The sequence below is a fragment of the Seriola aureovittata genome, chromosome 4 (assembly GCF_021018895.1).
Source record: "Seriola aureovittata isolate HTS-2021-v1 ecotype China chromosome 4, ASM2101889v1, whole genome shotgun sequence".
NCBI lineage: Eukaryota > Metazoa > Chordata > Actinopteri > Carangiformes > Carangidae > Seriola > Seriola aureovittata.
In genome coordinates, this window is record NC_079367.1 from 25,433,900 (window position 1) to 25,459,942 (window position 26,043).

The window sequence follows — 26,043 nt, forward strand, 5'->3', positions numbered from 1 at the left end:
TTTTGCTTGTATTTTAGCAACTGCTGATTGAATGAAATAAAGATATCATATATAACACAACAACCATGTCCCCTTGCCAGTGTTATCAAACAACAGTAATTGACAACACAATAACCAAAACTAAACCACCTTAGAGATCAGTATTATTCTATTTTTAGACTTCTATTAAAACAGTTATACAGAACAACTGCAAACAATCACAAATTGCATCTTATATACAGCAAGTATATATTATATTACACACACACACACACACACATATACATATATTAGATATACACACGTACATATATATATATATATATATATATATATATATACAGTATATGTGTATGTGAGTGTAACTTCTTTGCACAACAGTTTGGTAGTTGGAGAAAATAAATCAATGATTTTAAAACAAATAGAAATTTGAGGCACTCCTCTCCTGACCGCCACTCTGTTCCCACAACAAGTACACACATCTTTGAAATATACATATTTTACAGTATTTTAGAAAATGGCTTCAGATTTGTTATTGAACCATGATACAGTGCTTTTAAATAATAATTTTTTTAATCAGCTGTAATCTAAAATTTTAAGATTATCACTGATATATTGTTTTTACATTCCTCTTTTGAAACAACTGCAAGAATAACATTAATGAAAAAAATTGGACACAATGGGAAGTTAACCTAGTGGAAATATTTTTTTTCCATTATTTTTTTTTTTTTTTACAGTTTATGTGAGCTGGGTCAGAATGGCATATTGGCCATGCCTCCAGGGCCATAGCCAATGGGACTGTCCAGAGACATTCCCCGCTGTCTGAGAGACTGAGGGCCCATCATACCAGACTGTGGGTGGGGGGGGCCCATTATGGGACCCTGAGGGGACATTAGAGGACCCTGGGGGCCAAAGGGATCCCCTGGAATTGACATGCTTCGCTGCTTAGCCTGCATCATCATAATGTTTTGCTGTGCCATCAGATTGTGTGGATGCTGCTGGGAGGGCATCATGCCAGGGTATGGGTTGGAAGGATGGTGGAGAAGGCTGTTGGCCATCATGGCTTGTTGTTGCTGGAGTTGCTGCTGGGGTACCATGCCTGTCCTTCCCATCATATGTCCAGGGGGGCACATAGGGCCCATGCCCCCACCAGAAACCATACCCCTCAAGCCCCCCTGAGGAATGCCTATACTTTGGCGTATCCCTCCATGTGAGGGGTGAGGTGGCAGCTGCTGTTCATCCATCATATTCTGTAGGTTTGCTAAGTGGGGGTTGGATGAAGGACCACTGTTGTGTGGGGGGCCAGAAGAAGACAGCTGTTTGAGGAGCTGCTGTGGAGTAGGTTGCTGGGATGGTGGCCCCTGGTGTGGATTCTGATGTGGCTCACTCTTGGGGAAATACTGAAGAGTGCTACTGGGCTTATCAGAAGGAATGATGCGGGAGAGATCAAATTCAGGGATCCCCGTATGAGTGGGTCGTATGACTTCACTAAGATCCGGGCCTTCCCCCATGGGCAGAGAGGCAAATGAGTCCGAGGGGTGAGGGGGGCGTTGGTGAGGATGACCTTTGCTAAGCAGGTGTATGTGCTGGGGTGGTAGAATATCTTCATTAGCCTGAGGGAAATTCTGTGACATTCCTCCAATAGGTGAGTGCATGGGTCCATGAGATGGTGGCTGCATGCGAGGAAAACCTGCCATCTGGTTCTGAGACATGGGTGAAACATTGCAGGGCCCCATTCCGTCAGGTGCGCCTCCCCCCATCATGGCAGAATTCATGGCAGGTATGCCCATTTGGTTTGGGGAAGAAAGCACAGGTCCTGAGGCGTCATGTGACAGGTGCTGCTGAGCTTGGCTTACAATTCCCATGGGGCTTTGTGGATCACTGTGAGGACCAATGGAGCCTTGGGAGACTAATAACTGGGAGGTTTGGGGGTTCCCCATGTTTCCTGGTGATAAAACAAGGCCAGCATGTGAAAAAAAAAATCGCACTAACATCACATTAACATTTAATAGACATAATAGACAGCCCCAGTTCTCAACCCATTAGACTTATGAAATATTAACTGAATGTCTTCATATTATCAAACTGCACTACTGCCTACCTACCTATTTAGATGAGAGAAGGTTTTTATAGCAAAACAACACATGTCTAAGAGTTAACACGTCATTCACTCAGTCTTTCTCTGATGGCATGGAAATATCTACTGAACCAGAGCCATTCTACTGCATCCTCTCTGCATACTGCCAAACTATGAGGAGTTTCATGTCTATGTAACAATATGCCCTTATTTTCATACCTCCAATGCTAACACCAGATAGAAGAGGTCGATCAGGCAGCATCTCATCATCGGAAGTGGCAATTGTTTTGATTGCATCATGGTAGAGAGGAGTAGAACTGGGCATGGCATACTTGGACATCTGAGACATGATAAGGGATAAAGGATTTTGAGTTGGAGGGGCATCGGGAGACGAAGTAAATGGCATGCTAGGATTCATGGAGCCCGGCTGGCTAATGGGGGTAGAGTTGGAGCTCCTGGGGGGAAGTGATTGGCCTGCAAAAAAAATAAAAAATTATTAATGTCACAGTAATATGTGGAACATCATTAATGATGATCAAACATCAGAGATACCAATGCTAGGATCTCTGATGTGTGATTTTACTGGATTCTGAGTGTACCTGTCTCAGTGGAACTACTTCCTCCATTGCCCACTACTTTCCCACTGGCTGGACCGCCTGGACTTGGAAGAGCTGTTTTAGGAGACGTCCACCCTGGAGAGCCCACAGCCATGACTGGGGACTTCAGTCGTCCAGGAGAGGCAGACGGAGAGTGCAACCCAAGGTTCGAAGACCCCATTACCTGGGGAGACTTCATGGAAGAAGAGGAAGGAGTCCCAGCACCAGACGCAGGGGGAAGAGGGGGGTGATGCCCTGCGGAGGAGATCTGTGAGGGTGACTTCAGTCCTGGAGCGGAGGGGGAAGGTAGAAGAGGAGATGGCTCTTGGTTGAGGGATGGTGACTTGAGTTGATGAGGAGGAGGCACTGAAGGAGAGGTCAAAGGGTTAACATTGATTGATAGGTCAGAGGAGTGCCTAGGACCGAGGTCTGCTCCCCTGAGGCCTCCAGTCATTGGCATGTGACTAAGCCGCGATGTACCTCCCATTTGATTAGGACCTTGCTGATCAGGCCCAAACATTGCAGGGCCAGGTTGTTGAAGATAGGGCCCTTCCACCTGTCCTCCAGAGAAGGGACCTTGATTGGGAAACTGAAAGGGGCCATCATGTCCTGGGATCATTACTTTATGTGCCCCTCTTCCATTCTGTGAAGCCCTGATTCGTGAAATCTCTCCAGGGCTAAACATCTCACCTAAAGGTCCCCCTCCTGCAGAACCCCCTCGGAGCTTCTGAGATAATATCATCTGCTGTTGTTGCTGAACATTCATCTGTGGGTTCATGTTCATTGTGAGGTTGCTCCCCAGAGGAGAATCTACCAAGTCTCTCATCTGAGGACCCCCTCCAGGAGAGCCCATAATTTCCCGTGAGCTGGGAAAGTCCATAGGATCACCCCGAGTGGAGGGTGGGCCCCGGCCCATTCCCAAATTGGAAAAGTCTGGCCCCCCAGGATTATCCATAATTCTTGAGCTCAGATTGTCCTGTTGCTGCTGTTTTGCTAATCTGTCAAGTTCAAACCTGGGAAGCCCTTGCATCTGCTGTTTCTCCATGATACGAAACATTTCCTCCCGTGTTAACAGATGCTCTGGGTCACCCTGTAAGTGCTGAGGAGGTCCACCGGGGTAACAGCCATGGAAAGGACCTCCGCCACCAATATCATCCAGCCAAATCATCCCTGGTCTGGTGGGCCTTTGGGGCCCTAGACCCTCCATTGATAAAATTCCCCCTGGACTCCCAGGAAACCCTCCTCCTCCAGGTGGCCCTCTCTGCATCTGTCCCAGGAACCTTGGACCACGGGGTCCCTCTTGGTGCATGTCTATCATTCGTACATTTCCACCCATTCCTCCTCCCATCATATTGCCAGGACCCCACTGCTGGTCTCCAGGCTTGCTGTGGTAGGGAGGAGGGGGCCCTCTCATCATCATGGGACCTCCATGTATGCCCATCTCATTCACCATCCTAAAGTGCTGGGGATGTGTGGGGGGTTGCATTTCCTGTTGCCGTCTCTTCTCTTGGTAGTATTCTTCTTTAAGTTTCCTCCACGCCATTTGCTCTGGGGTTAGCCCTTCTGGTCCATGTAAGGGACCCATGTTGACCCCAGGTGAAGACAGCTGGTGATGGGGATGTTGTGGTAGGTTATGGTGAGAGTCCATTTGAGGGCTGTCAAGGGAAGGTCCCCCAAGGGACTGTGTTTGAGAAATGATGGACTGGAGGGGTTCTTCATATTTCTTCATACCGCCCATTGGAGCCAAGGCTGATGATAGCACATTGCTGCTACTGCAGTTTCCAGAGTTATTAGTACCATTGTCACTGTCTTCAAGAATACCACTCCTATCACTATTGTTGTTGTTATTTAAGTTGGAGGAGTTATTAGTAGCATTGTTGTTGGATCCTCCTGTATCTCCAGGGCCTCCACTTGCCCCACTGCGCAGAAGCAGTCTCTCTATGTCTCTCAGCGTCTGCAAAGAGCGCTCCCTATGTTCCAGCTGCTCTTTGGAAAGACCATCTGTGTTCCCTGGGCCACTCCTCTGGCCTATATCACTCTGTAGGTGTGCAGATAAAATGGAGGGACTCTCTGAGGGGGAAACAGTAGCAACAGGAACAGGCATACCCCCTGCACCTTCCCCATCTCCAGTTCCTGGGACTGGGCCTGCAGGTGTGGTTGTACTCCCTCCCTCTGACCTATGGGCAACAATGCTATTATTGCTGGAGGCTCCTCCGGATCTGGTCTGAGAGGATTCATTATCTGAGTGTCCTGCTGATGACGGCGTGCCTGCAGGATGCAATGGGCCTCCAACTCCTGCAGAGGCAGGCCGCGGAGTTCCACTTTGGGATTTCGGGGTGCCTGTGGGTGGAGAACTGCTGGAGTTTACCTTCTCAGACATATTAGGAAGCTTCCCTGATGGGTGGCCCTGTGACAAAAGCAGAAAAAGAAACAAGTTCAGGCAATTAAAAACATAATAGTATTTGTTATTATATTATAAAGCCAAAAGGATGTGTCATGTCATGAGAAATTATGGACTATGTTAACCAGAGCTACAATTCTTTTTTTTTATTTTTTGAAAATGTGGGTTTCTGCACCCGTTTTTGAACCATATCCTCTACAAACATGTTGTGACCAGAAAGTGTTCTCATACTTTCATGGGAAAATGTGACATAACACTCTGAAAACAGCAATGAAAAACATGTAAATGTTCTCTCTGCCTGTGCAAAAAGTGAAACATTTGTAAACACTGAAGTACACAAACTGAGCTGACTATAAATGTATTTTCTTAAATTAACTAAAGCAGAACATATTCACACCTGAAAAATCTAAACTAAAAATGAAACCCAGGATCATTTGCAGTTCTACTCATCTCTGTATGTTTTCTTCCCCCCCCCCCCCCTCATCAATATGCCATGCATGCTAATCACATCTGCAGCATGCAATGTATATATATATATATATATACACACACATTATATCATATCATATTATACGTTGCCTATCAATTTGCCAGAAAAACACATGCACTTCACTTTCTCAGTATAGTCTCAGTCATAACAAATGCTAATGGAAACAGGAACTAGGAGGCATCTGAGACCAAAATAGCTAAACAAATGAACCTTCCCACATATTTTGCACCTGTTATCTTTACTGTGGAAAACACTTTTACTCCACTATAGTTCAACAAGTTTCACACAAACTCAACAGGTTTCATTTGCCACTGAGCTGCGGATGTCTGACCTGCTCCAACTTGGTGCCTGGAACATTTTGCTGGTGAAACAGAAGAATGGAATCGGTCTGTCCTTTCATTACTGCCTCTGCAGCACTGTAAAGAGGAATAATACAAAACTAAATGATTACTGCAGTTGCAAAATTCAGTGTTGGAGGACACAATCCAATCTAAATCAAGTTGAAAATATAAAGAAAATCTAGATATCTGTACTTCTGATGTGAATAATCACCTGCACACAGTTCTCACCTGTTGGCTAGGCTGGTTGTGAAAACATACACCACTTGCTGTGAAGATTGAGGTGGCTCTGCTTTTAACCCTGGTCCCACTCCACATCCCATTACAGGACCCCCAGGTTCAGACATGGGTCCCGCAGACAGTCGATCCGAGAGCCCCTGGATAGGACCTGCAAGCCCACGCTCCCCTGAGAAAAATCATCAGCACACTGGTTTAATTTGCTACAAGTGGTCTCCTCATTTACAATTGTAATACCAGTACATCCTTTTGGCTACATCTAAACACTAGATGGAGCTAAAACACATGTAAAGTCAAATCAGTGGATAGACTGGCGTTCCAAGCTGATATCTTCTTCCTTTCAGTGTATGAACAGGATCTGAGAAAAGCAATGGATAATTTATGGCTTTAACCAGTTGTTTGCTTAGAAAATAGAATTGAGACATGGTGTGGGATTTCTATGAGCAATTCAAATAGCCTACACAGTTGTGGCCACAATGACACCATTGTTAGTGAGGACTGCGCTACATTCAATGTGTTTCCTCCCCTGAGGAGGTAGACAGACTCACGGTGGGTCGTAGTGTGTGGCTTGTCTTCATCTTCCTCTGTGTCAGGGCCAGAGCACCATTCATCTCCACTGTATGGCTGTTTCTTCTCCAGAACACAGCGCCGCTTACTGCGCATAACACCCTCTACAGAATAACACACACACACACACACACACACACACACATCAAAACTTGGATAACAACTGTCACAGTACTGTCCCTTTAAAGGGTTTTACCAGTTTTATTTATTTATTTTTTTTTACATTTACCATTGATGGTCTACACCCATCACTGTATTTTCCAGAAGGAAGAGGCAAGTGTGCTACTACCTGTTCTAATGCAGTTTGCCTTACCTGCTGGAAGTTAAGCTCACACCTGTCTTGAATAATGTAACCCATCACATCAAATGCCAGAATCACTTTAAATCAATTATCAAATGGTCTTTGTTACAAAATTGTGTCCAGCTGCATCAAAAAGTCAAAATGGACCATAGTCATGTCATGAGAAATTATGGACTATGTTAACCAGAGCTAGAATTCTTTTTTTTTATTTTTTGAAAATGTGGGTTTCTGCACCCGTTTTTGAACCATATCCTCTACAAACATGTTGTGACCAGAAAGTGTTCTCATACTTTCATGGGAAAATGTGACATAACACTCTGAAAACAGCAATGAAAAACATGTAAATGTTCTCTCTGCCTGTGCAAAAAGTGAAACATTTGTAAACACTGAAGTACACAAACTGAGCTGACTATAAATGTATTTTCTTAAATTAACTAAAGTAGAAAATATTCACACCTGAAAAATCTAAACTAAAAATGAAACCCAGGATCATTTGCAGTTCTACTCATGTCTGTATGTTTTCTTTTCTTTTTTTTTTTTTTTCCCCTTATCAATATGCCATGCATGCTAATCACATCTGCAGCATGCAATGTTTTGAGAGTCAGGTGCTGAGCCTTCTCACACGGGTGCACTAATAATTTTGTGGATGCACAAGCTGCTGTGTGCAAACAGCCGCAAGAAATATGCTGCAGCCTTAACATTTCCACACGGTAGCCGGTGCGGTAAGAATCATCTTCTGACAGCAAATAAAGCTGTGGGTTTTCGACTCCAAACGGTGACAAGGAAATAAACAGATTGACAATCAGATAATATAAGCTCTATAAACAAATCAGTGGAGATTTTTTCCCGGTTCATTACTCAACATGTTACTGAGTTTTTTGGCAGAAAACTGCCTTCAAATAAACACATCAGATGAGCTTGGGAAACCACAAACTTAAAAGACTGAGAATGTACAGTAAGGGAGGAGGCAAACAAGTCTGCAGTGACAGTACAGAGACATTGACAGCAGAGGGAGTACTGCTGCCTCCAGAGGCCACAGAGGCAATATGAAGCTGTATGAAGCACAACAAGCTGACCTCTTGTTTTCTGTCAGTGTTTCTGTTACTGGTTTATCTTAACAAGAAAGTCAGCCATGTTTGCTCCCCCGATCAGACTATTTGTCACCACCTCTACAGGTTTCCAGGTTTGATAGCGGGGTGATTATTTTTGCATTTCATTTGAATGCACTTTTGTTTTTCCGACACACAGAAATTAAATCACAGGCAACGCGACAGACAGAAGTAGAGGGGAGGTCAAACAGAGCCAGAAGGAGTTTGCCTTCAAATGATCCACTCTATCTTTCATTCTGTCACTCTTTGTGTTAGAACCACACCTCTCCCTCTTAGTGTGTCAAGGTGTATGCGTGTGTGTGTGTTTATGGTTCATTGCATGCACAGGAAGCCCTGATGAGTTTCACAACATCACATTAATGTCATCTGCAGTTAAACCCTCACGTGAACACGTCTAAATAAGTAACAGCAAACAAATGCAAATACCTTACCACATCAACACTAATATTTACTGAGACGCTCACAAAAAGGAACTTTACACCTTTCCACCCACTTATCATCTCCTGCTTTTATAACAACCTCTCACGGCTTACTAAGTTTTCACAACCTCATGACCTGTCTCTCTCCCTCCGAGCCCACATGCTTCTTCATCTGAGAAACATCACTGCAGCACAGGCATGGCACAAACTATCAAAAGCCAGGGGGAAATTCTGACGCTTTACTGAAAGGTCAGGGCATTTCAGTGAGAGAGAAAACAACATTTTCTGTCCTCTCAGACCTTACATTCACTTCCTGCTGTGGAGGCGGTGAATGCACGTAATCTGGTATTTCGGGTAAAGATTTGGCTGATAGGAAGGTAAAGGAAGTGAACTTCTGCATACTTAGAACAGAAACACACTGTCTGTGTGTCCCGGATGCTGTCACAGTTTCTTCTGTGTGTGCGTGCCTTACCTCCTTTGGCATCTGTCTCCAGGGCTGGAGGTATGGCATTTCTTGATTCACCAGAGTCGATGGAGACACTTCGCTCCCGCTTGGATTTGGTTTTCAGCATCCCTCCGATGCTGCTCATTGATTTGCTGACCGCCTTTAGCCCAGGGTTGCCAGGGGAAATCTGGTTGGTTTTGACTCCATGGCTCCCAGTGCCTACGCCCTTTGAACCCAGGTGACCAGCAGCTCCTGGCTGCTGCTGAGCCTGCTGGTTTACACCCGGTATCTGGGACCGGCTGTCACTGGTGACCTGCTTGCCATGATTGGCCAGTTTATTGTCTTGGTGCATTTGATTAGCTGGTGATTGAGGTGGAGGTCCGGTATGGAGAATAGCTGTGCCTGTTTGTCAGTGGAGCTCACATTGCTTACAGCCAACACTGGTGGAGAAGATACAAAACATGATCATAGGTATTTCAGACTTAAGTTGAAAAGACAAATTCAGATAATTTCTCTCTCTGGGAGTAATACAAATCTGACCACTGCACAAGCAGAGATTTGAAAATGTTAAATAATTGGTCAGAAAATTGCAACTGGACAGAATTGATAAAAATAAGCAAAAATAAATTTAGTGAAAAAGGATTTTTGCTTATTTTTTCCAAAAATAAATCTTAAACCTTGCACGTGCACTGAGTGGATGATTGACAACACACTCTGGTCCCAGGTTAGGGCTTTAAAGCAAACTTTTGGGCCTGTTAACTCACCTCATCTCACCCAGATGTTCAGCTGACACACTGCCATGCTGCTCTCCGGTACACTTCACTGACCACACATGGACCTAGGGGGACAACAAGAGAGTAATATCATCAGTGGAGGCAGATAGCAACCTTTACAGTCAGTGCTATCTGTTAGTGTGTGTGTGTACATCTTCAGCCTGTGGGTCAACATCAACTTCATGAGCAAAGACAGAAAAGAGAGAGACAGAAGAAGACCAAAAGATTGACAGGAGAGCGAGGCCAGGGACGCTGTGAGGTAACTGTCCCTTTAAGGGAAAGAGAGCAAAGACTGAGTTCAAGCTGGGGGGGGAGGGGCCTGCAACTCAGAAGTAGCTCAACAGTGTTTTAGGTCCTTCCCCCAACCAAACACTTCACAAACCACAAAAACACCACACATTCCACAACACTGTCTGTAGCAATACCTGTGTCTCCCTCCTTCACTCAGAGACACAGTTTCTCAGCTTAACACTTGGAGTTTAAGCACAAACTGACAAAAATTCATTACCTGCCTAATTAGACACACGACGAACCAAAGAGTTCATTAGTATTACCGGTATTTGATTGTTAATTTATTTCAGTGTGCACAGATGACCAAGGCCTTCACTCTCAGCTCTCGGCTTCGAGCTTTACTGGTGAAGCTTTCAGCTGAGCAGGATTCAAACTCAGCATTAAGAATGACGGACACTTCCCAAAACATGAGGCTTCAATCTGGGTTCAAGTCCATAGCTGCAAGCTGACGCTCTCCTGACACCGCCACCTGCCTGTGTCCGTAACCCCCGAGCTTCTGAGTTTAACCTCTGCGACCGGGGTGCGCTTCTCTGTGTTGAAGAATTTGTGTGCAGTTTACAAACTAGCTGTGCACTCGTTTTCTTGCCGTCTCTCCCTCAAAAGCTGCTTGCGCACAGAGCATTAAACAGATCTTTGGCATTTGCAGGTCTCAACAGGACCCTTTCCACACCTGTTGCTAGTGAACAATAGTTGGTCAAAACAGTCATCAGAGCCCGTACAAAAACATCCAGCCCAGATATTTGGCTGACATAATGCAGATCTCATGTAAATATTTTCACTGAGTTCCATTTTTGGCTGATGACACAACCTGACCACTGCACACGGTACAGTCGGTCAGGTCAGCTGTCCCGCTCTAACAGAACCATCTGTACCACTCACTCACCTTGACAGGTAATGGTAAACACAATGCCGCAATTAGTCATTAACTAACACCGGCTCGAGTCAGCACAGAGAGAAGCCTTGTTCGCTGGCTGAGGACTTCATCACTCATTAACTCAAACGGGGACAGTCAGACATCAGCCCTGTTGACAAAGTGTGACTCACTTGCTTTGTGCAAAACAAAGAGGAGGCGGATTAATATTGTGGTGAGACGCTGACCTTCGAGTGGACCTTTAAAGAAAAGATAGTAGATATCAAGGAGGCATTTGTGCTGTTTGACATGATCAACAGGGCAACAAGGGAAAAGCCTGAAGAGGTCAGGTGCAGTCCAGTTTGGACTGTAAAAGAACTTTAACTAGAACTCATAAATGTTGTGTCTCACTTGAAGCTTTTGTAAACCTGGAGTATACCTCACTCTACCATCATCCTCATTCTTTTCTATGTGTATGGGGCCTGTATCTAAGCAATCAGCCACAAGACGACTTCAGAACAGCTAACAGCTAAAGCCTTTTTCAGACTGGATGAGTTTTGAGTGGTTCTCTGAAGTGGTAATACACTTATTACAACCATTCAAACCAATCTGCCCTTAATGAAGATCATAAGACACAATAAATGTTGCTTCTTGACCTTTTAGTAGTAGCTAGAAATGATGCTGACGTGACTCGCCATTTTTTGGTTGGCATATTAATGTTTAACTGAACCGTTCAAGCCAGGAAATTCTATTTGTGCAGAGCTGTTTACAGGCTCAAAAAAATATTTTATTTGGAAGAATCTCAAGACCCAATTTGTGTTACAACATCTGGAGAAAAGGGTTTCAGTGCACTGCACACAGGAGGATGCAACTAAAAACCATAAACCATTTTCCATTAGACCTGTGACATGGAAGGTCTGGTTTAAGATTAAAAAACAGTCATTTACAAGTACAAACAATTAACTTGAGTAAACTACAAGTATTTTGAGGGCACAAGCTATTCACTTGGGGCTGATTACACACAGCTGCTCTCCTTTCTCTTCATTATGCAACCTCTTACAACAACTGGTTGCACCAGTGATGACTGAGGTGTGTCACAGGGAAGGGTGTGAACATGTTGTACTTTATGTTGTATGTTTGTATTTCACGTCAGATTAATTTGTGACAATTTGTTTTCAATTTCACATTGAGGCCAAATTCCATACACTGTGATTCAGTGCTGTAAAACCACTGAATACTTTTTACAGGTCCAGTGCTATCTACTGAGCAGCAGCACAGATACAAACTAAATCTGATTCTCACTGTTGTTTATGGAAAAGGTGTTGATTAATCAGAAGCACCTGGAGCACCAACCACTAAACTGAACTGATGTCATCTGCATTCATTAGATCCTGACCCCAACACACGAACTTAACAAGACATTTCACAGCTAAGCTTGAGAAATGATTAGTACTTAATTATGGTGACATTTGAATGATGAATTAAATCAAATCAACCTGACTGCTGTGCAATTAATTTGCAATAAAAATCAAGGTTGTAAAATCATAGTTAATGTCCCATAAGGGAGGTCCCCCCCCCCCCTTATCTAGTCATACAGTTTCTGCCAAAGCAGGTGTTAACATTCATTTTCAGTCTAGCTTTTGTTTTTCATGTTGACAGGGTTGCAGCTCTCCATCTGCCTCACAGGCTGTAGCTTTCCTTATAAAATGGGGTGTCCTGTAGTACGTTTTAATGGTTTCACAACTTGTCAATGGCAAAATATGTTGCTCTCATATATTTGTATTTGCAAGTCCAAAATGCTAATTGCACGTTTTCAGCAGAGAGGAACAGAGGTCAAATGACCAATATCTGACATAAAAGTCTTTGAAGAATTTCTCACCCCAGATGAGCTGATCTAGACTTCAGGCCCCCGCAACCCTGAAAGGAAAGCGGGAAGCGGCACCCATACTGACTAGCAGCTGACCAATTACTGAGAAAACACATTAAAAAAGAAACCATGTTAATCATTTCTCACACTGCTAAAAGCTTGAAATATAATTACAGCCAAAGTGAAGCAGGATGACATTTTGACTCTTGGATTTACTCAAATGTACACTGCCCAGTAAATAACAACACTCTGACCTGCAAGCTCACAGTAGCTCGATAAAAATAAGCACATAATAATAAGGCACGAACAGATGGGTGCAGGACTGCAAAGTACTTTGTTGGTTCATTGTAACAAGTGTGAGAAAATGATCATGTACTGTGCGAATAGACCCATGCAGGTCTTTTTACGAAAGTCTGCTGTTCTATTGAAGCTGTTAAAATACAAAAATTTTAACTGTATTTGGGAGATGGCCATCGATGTTGTTAAAAAGTGTCTTCAGTAGATGAAGGTAACAACAGTCGGATCCAAGATTTAAGAACTGGCTGTGTCTGTCCAGGGCACAATGAGGATGTGAGGATGGGATGCTGAATGGTGCAGAACCAACGAAGAAGATACTCATGTGGTGAAAGTCTGTTTAATGTCGAGGAGAGGACTCTGGCCAGGAGCAATCAGAGCCTACTGTCAGTCCACTGAAGGGGTGATTTGCACATATGCAGATGCCCAGGACAAACAGGTAATATACCAGAGATACATTACTTACCTACACCTGCTATGATCATGATCAATCTGTGCTTCTGTCACAAAGAGCTATTTGACTTTGCTGAGTAAAACCCACATCCCCTCAAATTTAACAACACGACTTGAAGAAAACAGAGTTGCTCTGGGTTTTTGATGCTGCAACATGGAGCCCAAAAATATTTGTACGGAACAATTAGTAATTATCTGTATTTTCATATTAATAACTTGTGTGCATGAATTACCTCCCAGTATTTGTAGTCATGTACAATACATTTAAGGAATGTCAAAGATTGCACAAAGTGTGTTGCACAGCCAGCAACCTCAGTATATTCATGCATCTCAGGGCAAAATCAAATAAAACTGTATTAAACGCATTTAGATTGTCCATGTCTTGACAACTTTCACTGTGTTTTCACTCTATTACACCCTGGCATGTGTGCACCCAGCAGCCAAGGCTGGCAAACCAAGAGTAAACACATACGGCTGAAAGAATGCCACATGTAGCATCATGAGAAAAGTGTGTCAATGAGACAAAGACAAATGGAGTGAATGAAATAAAGTAATAATAATTGGGAGGAATTACTCAACTCAAACATAGTTGCTAACTTACACTCATGAGTGCTCCTCTCTGACAGTCCAGATTACCTGTAACAATTTATAACTTCAGTTTCTACTGCTGAACAACTTGATGGTATTCATTATAGAAACTTAATAAATTATAATTAGGGCTGAACAATGAATGGAAAAATTATTGAAATCACAATATGACCAAGTGCAATATCCAAATCCCAGGAGCTGCAATTTTTTTTTTTGACCAATGTGGTGCTACAGAGACACCCCGGCCCACACATCATTTTCCCCAGATGTAAAGGAACATGCTTGTGGTATAAGATCCAACAAATATCACATCATCAACATAACTTATGTAACTGAAATCATGACTCATATTGAAATCGCAATATCCGGCATAATAATCACAATATGACTGATTTTTTTGCATATCGCTAAGCCCTATTGAATATTCATAAAAAATATATCTAAGGACACCAATGATTACAGTAATTTAGGGGCAAAAAATACTATTTTGTGAACACGATCAATCAATGTTACCCTTTACCACTGTAAAGCCGAATGAAATGTTCAGTCATCTGAGAATATCAACGAACAAGAGATTCTGAGCATCTATCTAAACCAAATGTACACTCAGACACTCAGTTGGCTGATACTGACTGACTGAAATAGTGTCTCTTACACGAATTGTCGCAATTCAAATAGCTCAGTGTACTAATGCTGTGAAAATTACACTTTGAGCTAAAACTGAAGTAGTCCAATACAACAGTGTTGCAATAAATCTGACTTTCATAATGAGGTTCTGTTGAAACTGTTTTAAAGAGGTGTTGATTCAATTTGAGGGTCAGAGGGACAGTGTATCATAGCGAGGTGTAATATTTAGTCTGCCTTTAAAGATGTAAACAGGGTGGACAAAAAACTATAAACACCAGGTTTGGTCCCTAAAGCTGCAAATATGTGAACTGGCAGCTGAGAGACAGACACTGATGGTCTGTTTACTTCTTGTAACTAACTCTAAAATTAAATTCGATGTAATACCTGTATGTTACCACAGCAGCCTGGACTGTGCAGCAGGTGTACAGCAAAAGATATGGACAGTAGAACAGTTGCCAGCTTTACTTAAATTTCCAGCATGTCTCACACCACTACTGAACTGAACATTTTTCACCACCAAGGGTGTCACGTCAAGGTGGAGCCAGTTCTAAAAAAAGATGTCTCCAGCTGAGGCAGGACAGATAATGGCTGTTTGCTGGGATCAAATGGTATCAAACAAGGCGGTGCCTTTGGTTGCAAACCAAAAAAAAAAAAAAAAAGAAGTTATTGTCTTACACCAAGCAAAGCGAGGTGTGTACAGTTGACATAGACATGCACGCCTTTCAAATCTAATTCATGACAATTGATCACTGCTAATCCTCATGATGTACGGTCCAGCTGACACCTGTGGATGATGTGGAGCACTTTATAAGTGTCCAAATGTGCAATCATACTTTAATCCTGAGTAGCACATAATGATACGTAGCGTTCAGTGTCTCAGTCTCAGTCATAGCTCCATACACTCCAAATCTCTACTGGTATGGTTTTGCAGTATTGGCATATCCACCACTAGTCACTGTTAGCTTTCTCAGCTATATTGATTTACAGCAGCAGCAGCAGCAGCTTATTTTTCCTTATTTGCAAAATCTGCTCAGCAGCGTGTTGTGGTTTATAAAAAAGGAATTTGTCTTATGGACAAATTAATATGTTGTTGTCCATTACTAAGTTACCAAAGCTTTTATTATTAATACTTCAAAAGAAATGAACTAATTGGCTGTTTTTCAACCATTTATTTTAAAAAGGGAGCAACTGAAAACAAAAATATGTGGGCTGGCATTATTATGTTCATGCCCTGGTGGACACATCTTTTTCTTATTGACTTCTTTCAAGGTCCAATGACAACAATCAACAAATGTGTTAGGGCATAAAATCTTCTCCATTCTCCATTTTCTCATTTGACATTTTCACAAGTTGTTTTGGGAAACAAATTCAATTTGACTGTTGGACCTTGTCCAGATGTGTCCAATCACTGCTTCAAACAAATTAGGGAAATAATTCAATGAGTTTTAAAATCCATAGCACATGGTCTTTACATATGAAGCCAATTCATTTAGGGCCAAGATAAAATGTACATATACACACACAAAGCAGGTCAACACACACAAACACACAAACACACACTCCTTCAACTTCGAGGGAAACAAAGATCAGTGTTCTGAGTTAAGCCTAGAGGTCCGAGGAATGATTTCAATGAATCTGCAGAAAGGTTTTTGCTTTTTACTCTGGAAAATACTAATTTTCTTCAGCTGACCGGGGATGTTGTACTCTAAAACTCATGGGTGATTTGCAACTGTAATATGTGTGTGTGTGTGTGGGTGTGGGTGTGGGTGTGTGTGTGTCTGTGTCAGTTTGCCTACGGTAAGAGGTTGAGCTCCTATTTAGTCCCAGTGGGTCACACAGTACTCTGTATTTTTAGAGTGAGCTGGTATTAATAGACCCAGAGAGCCCTGGGAAGTCAGGGCCAAGAGTGAGAACAAAATACGGAGCCAAGTCCAAAACACAGGAGCCACAGTGCTGCTCTGTGGATCAACACCAGTAAACACTGAGGCCAAAGTGTTTAACAGTACTGATGAATGAATAATGTGTATGACGCAGGAGGGCACACAGTTACACAGAGACGCACAGTTGGGACTTTTTTTTTTGACATCAGCTGGTTAACAAACTGCATTTGCGCATGGCGCCAGTCGAAATGTAGCCTAAGAGAAGGAAAATGAGTTAAATGTGCTTGGCCACTCTGCACTGTGACTTAGGATAAGGCCATGGTTAACACAATGTGTATGACTGTTAACAAAATTAATCCTCAGTGAAGGACTAATTGAAGTCAAAACTTGTCCTATGAAGTTCTTCTTCAGTTTTTATTAATAATAATGGAGATCTAATGGCACAGCCACCAGAAATATCCATGTCAGGTTCACCAGAGGACATATGTTTGCTTCAAGTTGGTGGTTCGGGTTGTGTGATGATTTGCTGGATGTTATACTGGAAGTTTAACTTTGATAAAGAAGACTCAAAGAGGCTGAAATGCAACAGGAACCAAACATAAGAATGACAGTGCACTACAGGAATATTATAATGATTTCTCCGAAGAGCTGGTAGATGACTGATTAAGACACTCAGCACTGTAAGATAACTATAATATGTTTCTAAAAAGTGTTATCCAACCTAATCAAAGATATAAAGGTATGTGTGTGTGTGTGTGTGTGTGTGTGTGTGTATATATATATATATATATATATATAAATAAATAAAGGTAAATCTTCTCATTTAAGGTCTCTCTGTTTGGCATCATTTTCTGGAAATGTCTTTTTGTCTTCACTGCAAATGACTCCTCACCACCTAAGGTGTAGTTTCCATTTAGCCTTATCATCAGTTTGTTCAAAATATTTCCATACTTCATCTGAATGTCTAGCTGACATCCTCCAGAATGACTGCATGTATATACACTATTACACTATTTCCCGACAAATATCATTTAAAAAGACCTGCAGAAAATTGCTGTTGAAACTAGTGGTTTCCCTGGTTTTTCTGAATTGCATTTTCAAGCAGAATCCACTCAGGACTCAAAGAAAGCTCAGCTTGACACACACAATCATGAGCTGCAACAACATTTCCCTGAAACTAATGTCTTTACGGACTTTAGGTGGCAGACAATTAATTTCCCACTGGCCACAAATTAACAATTGTTTTTTTTGGAACGGTATTAATATAAAACATGTTGTGCAGTTTTGTTTATGCTACAACACACCTAAAAAAGATAACACAGCTCTAGTTTATTACAATCTGCTAAAATTGAATAACACAAAACACCTCTGACAGGCTTTTGTTCCCCCTGCTTTTATGTTCCACCGTTATGTGGGTGATGTGGCTGGTGTGATGACTCCCTTCATGTCCACACTCACAGGTTTCAAACAAGCACAAAACTGTCATCTTTATCACCATTGACCACTTTTCACTGAGTTAGACATGCTGCACATTTGCTGCTGTGAATCTACCTTTGGGCCTTCGTTAATCAATTAATCGACTCTAAATTGGACCATGATGAATATCATAAAATCTAATGTGACATGGACAGCTTTAAACTCTTTCATTTGGAACATTAACAATAACCATAATACCCCATGATCACACTGAAGCTGCTGTGAGAGAATAGTTTTCCTGGGACACACTGATATAATGTAATAAAATTGGGGGCAAAAAGCTATGAATGGTGTCATTTCTCCAAACTGTCTCGCTAACATAAAAATGTGTTTGGTTGGGCTGCTCAGTAACTTACTTTTGAAATTACCATTTGCAGCAGTAGTTAGATGAACACTTAACAACTGAACAGTACAATCCTTCAGCATATACAGATAACACACATCTCAGAAGACTAGCAGCTTAAACTTCCTCTCCAGATTTGTTTTAAACTGTAAAAATACTCTGCTACGATTAATATTTTGCTAAACATGGTGTTCCCACATAAAAAGTGAAAAAAAAATATGGAAAACTGGGACTGGAAGCACATCTACTCTTACTTCCTCACTGACAAATTCTGGATCAGGCCTTATGCCCCGCCCACCACAGCTGCCTGCGCCAGGTTGACAGGTGAAATGACAAGGTTTCGGTGGCTGGTGAAAGAGCAGGGAGTATCAAGAGGTTTAGCGTTAGAGGAAACGTCAGAGAGACTCAGCCATATGTTTGAGCCTCAGTCAGACCCAGACTCAGATGAGGAGTCTGTTGTGACCAAAATCGATGACTAGCAGACATGTCAGAACGGTTAGCGTAGTTATATGTTATGTTGTTTGTTAGCTTGTAACTGGCGGTGGCTTTCACAGTGTTAATGCAATAGCGAATGCAAACTGTCTTTGTACTGACCAGGTTTCGGGTTTATTTTGCATGCCCCCCATATGTGCACATTTAGAGGATTGGTTCCGTAGGTTATATAACATATGAATCCCTGGCTGTCTTTTTTGAGACTCTCATTGGTTCATTGCAGTTCAAGGTGGAAACACTCATGGTCGTGGTGTTGACTGCTTATTTCGCTCGATATTGGACACATTAACAAGGTTAAAAACTTGATTTTCATTGAAGGGGGTCTTTGAGAACACAAGTGAAAATGAGAAGAGGATTCTCAGTTTCTCTTCAGCAAAACAGAAAACAAAGCCTTGACTAGACAATTGTTGGTATAAGGATTCTTATTTACATTAGACCTGAGGACAGAAAATACAACAGAGTACTGTCTCCTTGGTTCAGCTGTTCTTGATTGAATTAAAATCACTGCACTACATGTTGGAGAGGAAAAACACAAAGTTGACGTTAAGGCAGACACAGAATGGTTCTGTCAGCTGTGCTTCTGTCGTAGGAGCGGAATTGATTTGCAAGCCATGCAACTTTAGAAACATCAACAAGGATGATGACAGGCGAGCAGTGCTAGGTTTAAAGATGTTGAATCAGCCATCAAGTCCCTGCCAACTTTCACTCAAGAAGAACCAACTGGGACCAATAATGTGAAACAGCTTCCAAGTGACAGCCATCAGGACATTCTGAGTGATTATTGGTGCCAGCACCCAATAAATTACAGCCTTTACTCTCTCTTTGATGAATGAAGTTTCTGATTTTTTTAGGCTGCTGATGGAATCAAAACCAAAAACAAATATTTCACTCATGGGTCTCTTAACAATGTGACCACTGAAAGGTCACTTAATTAGAAAGCACCAACCATCCATGTCTGATAATATACAGTAGAAAATCACTGAGAAACTACTGGTCATCTTGGAGAAATGATCTGGGATTGATACAGCCAGTGTGAAAACCTTCTGCACAGAGGAAAAATATTCAAAACTCATAACTTTTAACTGGGAGAAGGCTATATTTGTATGCTGTCAAAGGCTGTAGGCAAGGAAAGGACACAATTGGAACTTGTTCAAAAGTCTTGCAGGAGGAAAAAAATAGAAAGTATACTGCATGTTTGACATTTTTTGGTCAGAGCACTCCAGTGGGCCTGCTATGAGTATAATAAGCAGGGAAACCCTGTTCATGGATTATTGATCACATTCAACCCAGAAGCCATATCTATTTCTTTCTCTTTATAATCTTTACCATGACATTTTCTCCTCCCTCATTCATTCAATCATTTGCTTGTTCTTCTCTCCCAACATCCAGTTTGTTTTTCTGCAGCCTGGTGTTGGAGGAATGTATTAGTCTACAAGCATAACAAGAGGTTACTGCAGGTCAACATCCATTTGAACAAACATCTAAAAATGAGAGGGGTTTTTGAGTTAGTCAAAAAATCTATTATGTTTAACCTTTGATAAAAAAAAAAAATAAAAAAAAAAAAAAAAGGTAGTTTACTTTTGGGAGAAGTTAATCCAGTCTGCATAGCTGCCTTTTCTGGACTCACATTTCTCAGTCTGCTCATAGTACTTGTTGGGGGTAAACTGCAGTGCATTGTGGGACAGTACACAGGTGACAGCCAAAAAATAAAATCTGCACACTAGGGGGGTTGTGGCAGGTTGCTGTGGCAACAAAACATGTCACGGGGCTGAGTAAATATAGGCTAACCAGTAGGCGATGTGCAGAGAGGAGGGCCTGCAACAGAGGAAAGGCCACAGAAAAATGAAAAGTGAGACGTTTGTGAATATCTCAAAGCATCGCTGTCTTTTGATGTAACAGGCCTCTCTGTACAGTGACAACAAAAGAGATGACCTAAGATGCACCTTCCTTTTTACAACGAGGGAAAGCATTATGAATCTTACAAAAAGTAGTGTGCTAAGCGGAGAAGGAAAAAAGATATTTCAGCTTTAAGATATGTGCTTCAAAATGGATTCTGCACATGTTTGTGACATATGTGTTCTGGAGTGGATGGACTGGGAGAATGTCGCTGAAGGCATGGAAATATGTGGCAACTTACACAGGATTTTTTTTGGCTACTTCAGACAAACGCAGATGAAGACCTTTGCAACAGGCTGGAAATTAAGTGGTAAGAAGCCTCCAGGCACCTCGTTCATGGCTTTGCCTCAGCTCAGGGACAGAGAAGTACTGGGCTCATTTTGTACATAGGGTCAAAGGTTGTATCCTCTCCAACACATTCTGGGATGAAAGCCAACTAGATCAAGGAAAAAGATCAAACTGCAGTCTCAGTACAGACAGAAGGCAGGCAGTACGGCACAGAGGCAAGTTGGAAAACAGAAGGCTGATGGACAGAAGCCGTTCAGTGTCAAGCTGAATACACACCTCCCATTCTGCTCAGGAGAGGACGACCAGTCGGTCCTGCCAGACACAGCGTCTTGGGTTTCCCATAGGTTAGGTTAAAGATCATCACCACGAAAAATGAGTGTAAGAATGCACTCCACATATGGTTCATATGCAACATATTCTTACATCAGACCCTTTTTTCAGAATAGGTGAATTAACAAAATAGAACTGCAACTCTTGTTCCCATGGGGAGCATTAGGGGTTGTACACAGCATCTTTTTCCCAAAACAACACTGAACTAACCATAAACAGTGGCCAAAAACTTAGCCTAAAAATAATATGACTGTAACTGAAATCTCTTACATTAGCAGAATTGTGGGACAGAAGGAGTACGATGAGATGAATGTCAGAGTAGACATTACAATTAGTATAAGCTGGGAATACCTGAATAATAAGTGGTGAAGGTACAGTAGAGGTAGTAGGGTGAGTGTCCGAGGCTAGAGGGATGATGCAAGAGGGGAGAAATTTAGGATGAAAAAGAGATGAAAGAAAACCAAGCGGAAAGTTCACCTGGATTAAACAGGCAAACTTGTAATTACTGGACTGGATATGAACAAGGTGGGAAATTACCTCCAGATCATCAAAGTGTTTGCACATGTTTAGCCTTTGCTGGCTACTTTACAACATCTACTCTACAGAAGACACTGTAATGTAAGCACCCTTAAACGGAAAGTGATGGGTTTGTAAAATAATGAGTGCCTGGGAAAATAATGAGTGTTACAAATTTCATTACTTCATACCCACTGTAAATAATGGTATGATTACAAAAGCACAGGACAAGAAAGCCAAAGAGGATAGAGGTGCTGACAGCTGCAGCATCTGGCTGCAGAATCCCAGTTAGAGCCTAAATTGTGCATTCATATGTAATACAATTTGCAATACACACTGCTTAGAGGGAACAATGGTATTCACTGTTAACGCCACGCTGAGCTCCATGGGACCCTTACAAAGATAAAATACTATTGTGCATTCATATAGCAGGCAGTAGAAGTCAAACAAGCATCTACCAAGCTCTGTAGCTACATACAGCATCAGCAAGTCACTTGGCAATTTTCTGCACTCAATACATAAATTAAAAATGTTATTTAGTGATTCTCCAACAACACTCTACTCCCACTCTTTGGTGGGGAGACGCAGATTATTTAAAGTTAAACTGGTAGCAAACACAAATTATACAAAACTTGGACAAAACCCACGTTTTGTACAATGTCTGAAGTAAGCCCAGTCCTTCGCCATGCCCACCCTGAATGACAGGCACACATAGAGGCCCGCTAAAGACGCTGCTACAACAGGGCTGGTAAAACTTTATGGATTTTTTGATGATCCACTTAAAAAAAAATCTACTTTTCTCTCTCTCTCCCCCACGTGTTGCCACTTTATCCATCATTTCAAATAAAAAGCCCTCTGCAGAGTCATGTAATTGTGACTTCATGACATTGCAGTGGCAGCAATATTTTGCACCGGCGGACCACCGCTGCGAAATGTGTAAGAGAAACTCTGCCCTTGGATTTTAATGTTTGTAACACTTTTATAGAATTATAGCATATGGTTAGAATCTGGTTAGAGCTCAGGCCCCATAGTGACCTCATTGGTCACTAAGCCTGTGATCACACCTTCAGTTGTTTTTGTATCTGAAAAAGTTCACTTTGTTTCATTTTCCTGTTTAAGTCATTTAATTTAACCTAAACACCTACATGTTTCAAATTTGTAAACAAAAGTCACACAGACCCACATATATCTAATACATGTATCTAATATCATAACATATCAAGAGTCCTCTCCCTGTAACTGTAACTATGTATGATTTTCTAGTCTCAGTTTGGACACATGGAGAAATATCCTACTGTACATATCCACTGAGACTTCATTTGTTACATGGCGCTTTCCAAGCATAGCGTAAGTAAGTGCTGACAAACATAGGTGAACATCCGTTCTCTTGCACCCATGAAACTGTGTACTGTATCTGAGGGTTAAATCCTGTAGCTGGTTCAGATTACATCCTCACTTCTACCAAACAGCACCCCAGTTTGCTTGGATAAGGACTGGGACCTGCATGTTCACAAGGTCTCAGTGTGGGTCAAATGGCACTGTTCTCACCTGATCGAGCAAAGTAAAGAGCCTGAATACACTGCTCTCATTCTGCCTGGTGTGACTAAATTTATTAATGTAATTTAAAAGGTTGAGGACCAGTATCAGTGTGGACAGACTATATGCAAAAATATGCAAAATACAAGCACATAGAAAGGCACAGAACCACAATAGACACTGTGACATTAATTTGAACCAGAATGCAAGTGTCATAAAAAATGCTTAGCGCCAACGCTTTCTATTTAGGGATTAGACTGGGGCCTTGCTTTTTTTCACTAGTCCAGTACTTAAGTGTCTTAGTATATTCTGTCATGTGGAAACGTTCTCAATATCACATTATTCTTTCATAGCTCACCTTAGCAGCGCTCACTGTAACTCACCCCAAAGTTCTCAGATCACCTAACCAGATAAGAAACACTTTGTCAGCAGCTCACCAAATCTGTCTCTGCTTGCACTGGAGCAGTGTGTGTGGACATGCCGTGGCTGCCGCACGCTTATTCATTCAAATCAACTTCAGACAAACCAAAAGAGGCAGGAAATAGACTTTACATTCACACCTAGAATATGTCAATATATGCATGCTTACTTTTTGCCATGCTGTGCACTTATAGATACAGTAGCCGTACCCTAATCTGTCATTTGTGTTATCCAAATTATGTGTATAGAAGTGTGCACAAGTTTGTCAAGTGTTAAGCACTAGATGGACTAAAAACAAAATAATATTCAGTCAACTGAGCCCTAGCATACTAGATTAAATGATTTGCACAAAGTTTCCATCATTAGCCACTACAACCTTATTTACAGGGGCCTCTGAGGACAAAACACACAAAAACACAAAATAAAACAGGCTTGCATAAACCCCTACAGGTAGGCAGTGAGCAGTCCTTTAAAAAAAGTCAGAAAAGAAAAAGATACTCTAACTAACTAAAAGATGAGGGAGATACTTCACTTCCAGTGGAAAGCAACGCACAGTGTACTGTAGCCCTGAAAGACAATTCAGATCAAGTTGCAAACTCTGTTAGGTGCTATATATAGCTCACCAGGATATTGTAGATACACACACAGCATGAAGCGCCTGTGCACACACACACATACACGGAAAGGCCGTGTACCAAAAGAGAAAAGCTGTAGTATCTCTTCCTGTAAACCTATTTAAATGCAGCATTATCACACCATATTCAACAGGCTGAACTAGCAGGGTCATGGGTTGTCCTAAGTTTACTGGACTGAGACCACACACACAGACAGAGAGAGACAGAGAGAGGGAGAGGAAAAAGGGTGTGTGAGAAAGAATTTTGTTTAAACATTCATGCCACACTACTTTTACAGGCATTATGATAGCATTTAATTATAAAATTAAAGTACAGTTTAAAGAGTGGCACCAAAAATGGCACTAAAATATAAAATTTAACATCTAACTTTAAGCAATATATCATTTCAGTTGTCATACTTGACGTCCAGCTACACAGTACACTTGTCTGAGTGTAACTGAATCACAGCAGGACAGGAAGTGCCTATTAAAATAAAATATTTCGAAATGACATATATGTATACATATATATATATATAACATTTTTTTTTTATAGAAGGCAGTAAGGTAGCTGAGCACGGTAACAGTTAAGTGGCTGAGTGTTAAGCAGCGGCAGTATTAACAGCATGTTGGTCTCCACATGCCCACGCTGAGTCTGTATTGAAGTGACAGGTATCGTTACGCTGCCTGTCACCTACTGAACACGGTTTAGCTGCTTAGCACAAAACCATTCAAATGCTGCTTTGGCTGAGTCTGTCACATTAGCTAGCTGACAAGCTAATAATGGTAATTTACACATCTGGATTGAAATGTTCTTATCGGCAGCCCGAGAAGGTTAATACATAAAGTTGAGCAAGCACCGCATTGTTGTTAGGAGAATTTAAGGACACATGCCCCTGATGTGAACCCCAGCGCTCATGAGCGGAGACTTGCTGCGCCAGGCAGGTCCACGGGCTAACTTAGCATGCTAATTCATGTCTCCGCTAGGCTACTTGCTCGTAAGCCGACGTTGCCGTAGCACACATCTGCAAACGAACCAATGCTAGCTAACGGGATTTGAACTTTGTTATTGGCTTGCTAGCGACCAGAAGACTTCATAAAAAGAGTAGAAAGTTACACGAGTCTACACATAAAGAAGACCGCTCCGAAATATGAGAAGAGCTAGCATGCTTCGGCAGTGACAGTGTTTTGAAATGCTGTGTACTCTACCCCATTTGGCTGGTGTCTGAGATCAGAAGAGGCCGATGTCAGGACTGACGGCCAGTCGACATTCCCCGGAGTGGCCGCCGCCACCGCTTGCTCCGCTCGCCGTAACACTGCGCAAGATGGTCCCGATACCGATGTTTGATAAGAAAGGAGCTGGTGCAGTTTGACGGAGGTTCAGTTGGTGATAAATAACAACGGCGTGTCTAGGTTGAAGTTTCGGTTGAAATCAGAGGACGTGTCACCTTGCAGCGGTTCATGACTCCCACTATTCAAGATGTAGAAGGGCAGGACGTTGCATTTCTCTGCGAGTCCATTCACTCCCAGCCGCTGACAATAATTAGTGTG

The 26,043-nt window shown here is 42.1% G+C and overlaps 1 protein-coding gene across 1 annotated transcript; it reads right to left on the reverse strand.

Annotated features, from left to right (window-relative positions):
• Nucleotides 1–130: 130 nt before the first annotated feature.
• Nucleotides 131–26,043, reverse strand: bcl9l (bcl9 like). Its single transcript, XM_056373776.1, has 9 exons — nucleotides 25,702–26,043; nucleotides 9,724–9,797; nucleotides 8,987–9,399; nucleotides 6,667–6,789; nucleotides 6,113–6,287; nucleotides 5,875–5,959; nucleotides 2,656–5,059; nucleotides 2,276–2,530; nucleotides 131–1,924 (listed from the first exon to the last, which is right to left on the reverse strand). Exons 3-9 carry the CDS (start codon nucleotides 9,309–9,311, stop codon nucleotides 732–734), a joined length of 4,560 nt encoding a protein of 1,519 aa, XP_056229751.1. The 5' UTR covers nucleotides 9,312–9,399; nucleotides 9,724–9,797; nucleotides 25,702–26,043; the 3' UTR covers nucleotides 131–731.

Coding starts and splice junctions, on each gene's coding strand:
- bcl9l (XM_056373776.1), bottom strand. CDS start 9,311: ATGCACCAAGACAATAAACTGGCCAATCATGGCAAGCAGGTCACCAGT. Junction 6,790..8,986: donor GGAGACAGATGCCAAAGGAG/GTAAGGCACGCA, acceptor GTTATTCTGTAG/AGGGTGTTATGCGCAGTAAG. Junction 6,288..6,666: donor GCCACACACTACGACCCACC/GTGAGTCTGTCT, acceptor GATTTTTCTCAG/GGGAGCGTGGGCTTGCAGGT.